We start from the raw sequence: 7,631 nt of genomic DNA on the forward strand, positions 1-7,631 counted from the left end.
GATGTACATTTTTTCTTTTGATGCAGTCTGTGACATGGATTTCAAGAGACCACCTTCAGAGGCAACTCTGAATTAACAGAGTTTTCTTAGCAGTATCCAACTAAGCCAATTAATGTACTATTAGGGGTTCAGATAAAGATTGTTTTATCCAAATCTATTGAAATAGGTTACTTAATCATTTATTAAGAGATTAATTGAACAAAGAAGCATATTTTTTTTTTTATTAATTTTTTAGATAATTTATTTTTCAAAATGCAGTATAATTTTTAATAACTGTTTTTTTTACAAAAATCTGTTCGAAAATTTAATTCTATTTATCTATAAGGATAAACTAAACAGAAAACTTCACTAAAAAGTTTATTTTAGAGGAATATTTCAAGAAATAAAGAAATTACACTAGTTTGAAATTTTCTTTACATGTAATCTGACCTGATGTTACACTTGAATATTGGTACCTCAGGTAAACAGGCCAAGTACCTGTGAAATTTGACTAATTAGTGTTTATGTTATATTTTACTTATTACAGATAAGATAAGCAATTTTTTAAGATAAGTTTTGGAAGTAAATTTTCTTTTTAAATATTTTAAATGGATTTTTTTTATATCTAGTGTTGGTATATTAACCAAATTAAAAAATAATTAAAGAAAAAATTTAATTTCAATTAGAAAAACATATTTTTTTATAAATTTTCTTTCAGATTCTAGAAATGTAACCATTTAGCTACTATAGACATTTTACTTTTATAAGATATCATGTTTAACAAGAAAGTTATTAAACTTTTACTTTTCCTAGTTGTTTTATGTTTTTATAATTTCATGCCAGAAAATACCTAGAATTATCAACCTGAGGGTAGTGTTATTAAAACTATCAGAACTGCCATAAAACTTGTCGGATTGATTTGATATTTGGTATGCTAGTTGGATATAGAATAAGCTTAATGCGTGCCATTTTTTGGGGCATTATATTGAAGAAAAAGGGTCTAAGAGGCTGATTCCCAAAATCTTGAAAATAAAGAATGGACCAACTTTATTGGTAGAAAGTCACTTCAAATGATAAATACTAGTTGTTTAATGTATTTTTAACTTTTATATATCATGATTCTGGGATATTGGGCACTTTAGGGGTATTTTTGGCCATTTTGATGCACTGAAAGACCTTTGACCCCTGTTTCAGCCCTTTCTGTCAATTCTGTTGGACCCCTTTTTATTTTTTGAATAGATTACTACTCTTATGTCTTTCTAAAACAATATCTTCAAAATGGATGCATTTTTTCAAAAATATAGACAAAAACTGAATGATAGCTCTGCACCTGGCTATAATGGGCAGTGTCAAATTTGGACAGGTTTATGTACACCTAATGGCAAATATGGGGTTTTAAATTGTAAATTTCCAGATGCCAGAGGGTGGAGACAAATGCATGTGCACAGGCTTGCCTACATGGTGCATCATCAGAATATTTTTATTGATAAATCTTATGATGTTTCGCACCTGTGCCACAATTCCAAATGTATTACTGTCGGGCATCTGTCGTTGGAACCTCATGGTTTCAACAACAGCCGACAGTCATGCGTTTCAACCTGTTCCTGCTTGGGCCACCCAGAACCCCTCCCTCCCTGTAGAGTGGAGTTGAAAATGGATAATAATAATTTGGGTAAAATATTAATTGGGTACATTTATTTTAATATTCCAAGGGAAGGGCTGGCAAAAAATTGAAATGAGGGAGAAAAAGAAAAGAAATTTCAAGACTGATGTACAACAAATTCAGATTCTTTTTTTAATATTTGTGTGGCCCTTAAAAGGACCTTTTATGATTCTGTTTGCTGTTGGTCTTTAGGTGGATCAGCTGGTATCTCTGTCAGCAGCAGGTCTTGCATTGAGCTTTGGTTTGCAGTAGCTGTCATGGTCCTGGAACTGTAAGGCAGGCTGTGGATCTAATTGGTCTTTACAGTAATAATCATGCTTTTTATTCATTTCCCTCCATGTTTTGTGCTCGGCTAACTTTTCTGCATTCTGCTTTAATCTCCTTTCTTGAACTGCTGGTCTCAGTTCATAATCCTGACTGTATTTGAAGTTAGTGTCCATTTTCTTCAGGTAAAGTTGACTTCTAGTTGAAAGGTCTACTCCTAGATTCTTACATTTCAGTTGGGTTGAAGTTCCTGGCATGTTGTTATTTCGATGTACACCTGAGGCAAGTCGTCCTTCCATGTTTTTGGAGTAAATTACATTTTTTGGCAAATTTACACTCATTGCTCTGTGAACTCCTTCATTTTTGTTTGTATTGTCATACAGTCTCATACTTTCAACAGCTGCTTTTGTTAGTTTCATTTTCAGGATTTCTTGTAGTAAAAATTTGTCTGTTTTATCCATTTGCAGGGCAGTGATTTGGTATGTGGACAAGTAATGGGAACGACTCCACCAGTTAAGTGCAGCATCACCTTTGCAGACAATGGAATGTTCCTGACACAGGGTGCAGTCACCATCATAGCAGCGAAGAGTTGCATCTAGAACTTTTGGTAAGTCTTTACTCATATCATCAATGTTTTTGTCGTACTTTTCCATCAGTTTATTAATTATCATGGAGCATCTGCACTTAATATCTTTGCTAAACACTGTCTTTAGTTGTCTATTTTCTTCTTTTGTTTTACCATGGAACATTCCCGCACTGTATTGAGCACGATTAGAGGCCCTGAATTGAGACTGCCCCAAATGTACTGGATCTGCGAGTCTTTCTACCTCCCACATTGGTTCCAGAGCTTTAATAGCATCTTCAATACCTCTAGCTGAACGTCCATCTCCATCTGTAGTCACATACCGTACAAGAAATTTCTGTAGTCCTAGCTGGTTTCCCATCTCTTTTCCCAGCTCATACTCTGACAGGGCAGCAGCTCTGTATAAATTTGAAGTACATTCTTCATGGCCAGGACATTCTATTGGAAAGCCTTTCCCTCTAAGCCAAGCCCCTTTCCAGCACATCTTATTCTGCACAACTGCAGCTACAATAAACTTTCTGTCTGTCATTGTTTCAATACCAAGTGCGAATGCTTGAGTGGCATTCTGACCGGGCTTCTTTTTACTAACAATTGTATTGCTGTTGTATCTAGCATCCACAGTTATGTTGATTTCATTTTCTGGTACACCTCTCTTTCTGTTCACTCTTTTACTTGTTCAAGTTTCTGTGCCATGTCTGTTTTGTTAAGTTTGACCATTTCAGCTGCTACTCTGTTAGATGTGCGTTGCATACTGCTGCGGCATGGTGGTGGTGTGTCAACTCCTGCAAGTAGTTGCTGCACCGTGGTATTTCCAATTGGGCAATCCTGCAAAGCAGATGCAAGGGCTACATTTGGTTGTCCTGGGTTGGGTCCTGGTTTACCATTAGCTATTTCTTTATACATCTTCGTTCTGTCTCCAATAAAACCACAGGTTAGGCATTTTAGGGTATACTGCCAGCAAGTTCCCCACTTTTTCTGTTCATGATAGTCCACATTCAACCTAGGACAGGATGGTGACTCCATTTTGTGTTTATCATAAGTAGTGTTGATCAAGCTGGTTGTCAGTTGACTGTCTATCCATCTCATACCACAATGTAATGCGTTGTTTTCTTCTATTTTCAGGTTAGCATTCGCTTGCGGTCGAAGAGTACAGATGTGACCAGTAGCATTTTCATAGTCAGGAGATTGTAAAGTTTGCCGCACATAGGAAGTACTTGCACTAGCTGAATCAGGGATCTGTATTGGCGTCCGGCTTCTGCTTCTACCACTTGTGCCTACAGGGAACCATCCAGGATTTCTTGGAGAGTTGTCTTTCTTTGACCTCTTCTTGCCTTTGCTATATGGGGTATAACCTTTAGTGAACATTTTAAAAATTTTAACTGGATCCGTAATATCACAACTTGGACTGATAGCATAAACTTTGGACATCCTTATATTTATAATCAAGCACTGTATGATATCTGCTTTGATGTACATTTTTTCTTTTGATGCAGTCTGTGACATGGATTTCAAGAGACCACCTTCAGAGGCAACTCTGAATTAACAGAGTTTTCTTAGCAGTATCCAACTAAGCCAATTAATGTACTATTAGGGGTTCAGATAAAGATTGTTTTATCCAAATCTATTGAAATAGGTTACTTAATCATTTATTAAGAGATTAATTGAACAAAGAAGCATATTTTTTTTTTTATTAATTTTTTAGATAATTTATTTTTCAAAATGCAGTATAATTTTTAATAACTGTTTTTTTTACAAAAATCTGTTCGAAAATTTAATTCTATTTATCTATAAGGATAAACTAAACAGAAAACTTCACTAAAAAGTTTATTTTAGAGGAATATTTCAAGAAATAAAGAAATTACACTAGTTTGAAATTTTCTTTACATGTAATCTGACCTGATGTTACACTTGAATATTGGTACCTCAGGTAAACAGGCCAAGTACCTGTGAAATTTGACTAATTAGTGTTTATGTTATATTTTACTTATTACAGATAAGATAAGCAATTTTTTAAGATAAGTTTTGGAAGTAAATTTTCTTTTTAAATATTTTAAATGGATTTTTTTTATATCTAGTGTTGGTATATTAACCAAATTAAAAAATAATTAAAGAAAAAATTTAATTTCAATTAGAAAAACATATTTTTTTATAAATTTTCTTTCAGATTCTAGAAATGTAACCATTTAGCTACTATAGACATTTTACTTTTATAAGATATCATGTTTAACAAGAAAGTTATTAAACTTTTACTTTTCCTAGTTGTTTTATGTTTTTATAATTTCATGCCAGAAAATACCTAGAATTATCAACCTGAGGGTAGTGTTATTAAAACTATCAGAACTGCCATAAAACTTGTCGGATTGATTTGATATTTGGTATGCTAGTTGGATATAGAATAAGCTTAATGCGTGCCATTTTTTGGGGCATTATATTGAAGAAAAAGGGTCTAATAGGCCCAAGACCACAATTAATGACCCCACTTTTCGTTGTTCACGAATATAGTTCCCTTTAATTTAAGTGTATTTCTTCTTAAATTTTTTTCTTTCCTTTTCTCAAACATTTCTTAGCTTTTATAAGGTGGAAATGAAAGAAGAGAGGTGAAATAAATTTTTAGATGTTTTATTTTAACTGATTTTGATATGGAAAGAGTGATTAGGCCAGGTGCAAAAAGGTGATATTTACAGTTTTCGGAACACCTCTTGACTTGTCCATAGGGGTATGGATGTGTATTGGCTAAATTTGTAAGTTGTAAACATGCAATTTTTCTGAAACTTGGACATATTTTGGGACTTGTACTGTACATTACACAAACAAAAGATCTGCCAAAAAGAATAGTTCAAATTTTTTTAATGAGACAAAACGTTATAAAGAACTAATAGAGGAATTAATTGTGGTCTCGGGCCTAAGAGGCTGATTCCCAAAATCTTGAAAATAAAGAATGGACCAACTTTATTGGTAGAAAGTCACTTCAAATGATAAATACTAGTTGTTTAATGTATTTTTAACTTTTATATATCATGATTCTGGGATATTGGGCACTTTAGGGGTATTTTTGGCCATTTTGATGCACTGAAAGACCTTTGACCCCTGTTTCAGCCCTTTCTGTCAATTCTGTTGGACCCCTTTTTATTTTTTGAATAGATTACTACTCTTATGTCTTTCTAAAACAATATCTTCAAAATGGATGCATTTTTTCAAAAATATAGACAAAAACTGAATGATAGCTCTGCACCTGGCTATAATGGGCAGTGTCAAATTTGGACAGGTTTATGTACACCTAATGGCAAATATGGGGTTTTAAATTGTAAATTTCCAGATGCCAGAGGGTGGAGACAAATGCATGTGCACAGGCTTGCCTACATGGTGCATCATCAGAATATTTTTATTGATAAATCTTATGATGTTTCGCACCTGTGCCACAATTCCAAATGTATTACTGTCGGGCATCTGTCGTTGGAACCTCATGGTTTCAACAACAGCCGACAGTCATGCGTTTCAACCTGTTCCTGCTTGGGCCACCCAGAACCCCTCCCTCCCTGTAGAGTGGAGTTGAAAATGGATAATAATAATTTGGGTAAAATATTAATTGGGTACATTTATTTTAATATTCCAAGGGAAGGGCTGGCAAAAAATTGAAATGAGGGAGAAAAAGAAAAGAAATTTCAAGACTGATGTACAACAAATTCAGATTCTTTTTTTAATATTTGTGTGGCCCTTAAAAGGACCTTTTATGATTCTGTTTGCTGTTGGTCTTTAGGTGGATCAGCTGGTATCTCTGTCAGCAGCAGGTCTTGCATTGAGCTTTGGTTTGCAGTAGCTGTCATGGTCCTGGAACTGTAAGGCAGGCTGTGGATCTAATTGGTCTTTACAGTAATAATCATGCTTTTTATTCATTTCCCTCCATGTTTTGTGCTCGGCTAACTTTTCTGCATTCTGCTTTAATCTCCTTTCTTGAACTGCTGGTCTCAGTTCATAATCCTGACTGTATTTGAAGTTAGTGTCCATTTTCTTCAGGTAAAGTTGACTTCTAGTTGAAAGGTCTACTCCTAGATTCTTACATTTCAGTTGGGTTGAAGTTCCTGGCATGTTGTTATTTCGATGTACACCTGAGGCAAGTCGTCCTTCCATGTTTTTGGAGTAAATTACATTTTTTGGCAAATTTACACTCATTGCTCTGTGAACTCCTTCATTTTTGTTTGTATTGTCATACAGTCTCATACTTTCAACAGCTGCTTTTGTTAGTTTCATTTTCAGGATTTCTTGTAGTAAAAATTTGTCTGTTTTATCCATTTGCAGGGCAGTGATTTGGTATGTGGACAAGTAATGGGAACGACTCCACCAGTTAAGTGCAGCATCACCTTTGCAGACAATGGAATGTTCCTGACACAGGGTGCAGTCACCATCATAGCAGCGAAGAGTTGCATCTAGAACTTTTGGTAAGTCTTTACTCATATCATCAATGTTTTTGTCGTACTTTTCCATCAGTTTATTAATTATCATGGAGCATCTGCACTTAATATCTTTGCTAAACACTGTCTTTAGTTGTCTATTTTCTTCTTTTGTTTTACCATGGAACATTCCCGCACTGTATTGAGCACGATTAGAGGCCCTGAATTGAGACTGCCCCAAATGTACTGGATCTGCGAGTCTTTCTACCTCCCACATTGGTTCCAGAGCTTTAATAGCATCTTCAATACCTCTAGCTGAACGTCCATCTCCATCTGTAGTCACATACCGTACAAGAAATTTCTGTAGTCCTAGCTGGTTTCCCATCTCTTTTCCCAGCTCATACTCTGACAGGGCAGCAGCTCTGTATAAATTTGAAGTACATTCTTCATGGCCAGGACATTCTATTGGAAAGCCTTTCCCTCTAAGCCAAGCCCCTTTCCAGCACATCTTATTCTGCACAACTGCAGCTACAATAAACTTTCTGTCTGTCATTGTTTCAATACCAAGTGCGAATGCTTGAGTGGCATTCTGACCGGGCTTCTTTTTACTAACAATTGTATTGCTGTTGTATCTAGCATCCACAGTTATGTTGATTTCATTTTCTGGTACACCTCTCTTTCTGTTCACTCTTTTACTTGTTCAAGTTTCTGTGCCATGTCTGTTTTGTTAAGTTTGACCATTTCAGCTGCTACT

At 35.1% G+C, this 7,631-nt stretch overlaps 1 protein-coding gene across 1 annotated transcript; it reads right to left on the bottom strand.

The window, feature by feature from the left end:
- Window positions 1-1,635: 1,635 nt before the first annotated feature.
- Window positions 1,636-7,631, bottom strand: LOC134701751 (uncharacterized). Its single transcript, XM_063562887.1, has 2 exons — window positions 7,566-7,631; window positions 1,636-3,154 (listed from the first exon to the last, which is right to left on the bottom strand). Exons 1-2 carry the CDS (start codon window positions 7,616-7,618, stop codon window positions 1,840-1,842), a joined length of 1,368 nt encoding a protein of 455 aa, XP_063418957.1. The 5' UTR covers window positions 7,619-7,631; the 3' UTR covers window positions 1,636-1,839.

Source organism: Mytilus trossulus, unplaced genomic scaffold, assembly GCF_036588685.1.
Source record: "Mytilus trossulus isolate FHL-02 unplaced genomic scaffold, PNRI_Mtr1.1.1.hap1 h1tg000265l__unscaffolded, whole genome shotgun sequence".
Classification (NCBI taxonomy): domain Eukaryota; kingdom Metazoa; phylum Mollusca; class Bivalvia; order Mytilida; family Mytilidae; genus Mytilus; species Mytilus trossulus.

Coding starts and splice junctions, on each gene's coding strand:
- LOC134701751 (XM_063562887.1), bottom strand. CDS start 7,618: ATGGTCAAACTTAACAAAACAGACATGGCACAGAAACTTGAACAAGTA. Junction 3,155..7,565: donor AAACTTGAACAAGTAAAAGA/GTGAACAGAAAG, acceptor AACAAGTAAAAG/AGTGAACAGAAAGAGAGGTG.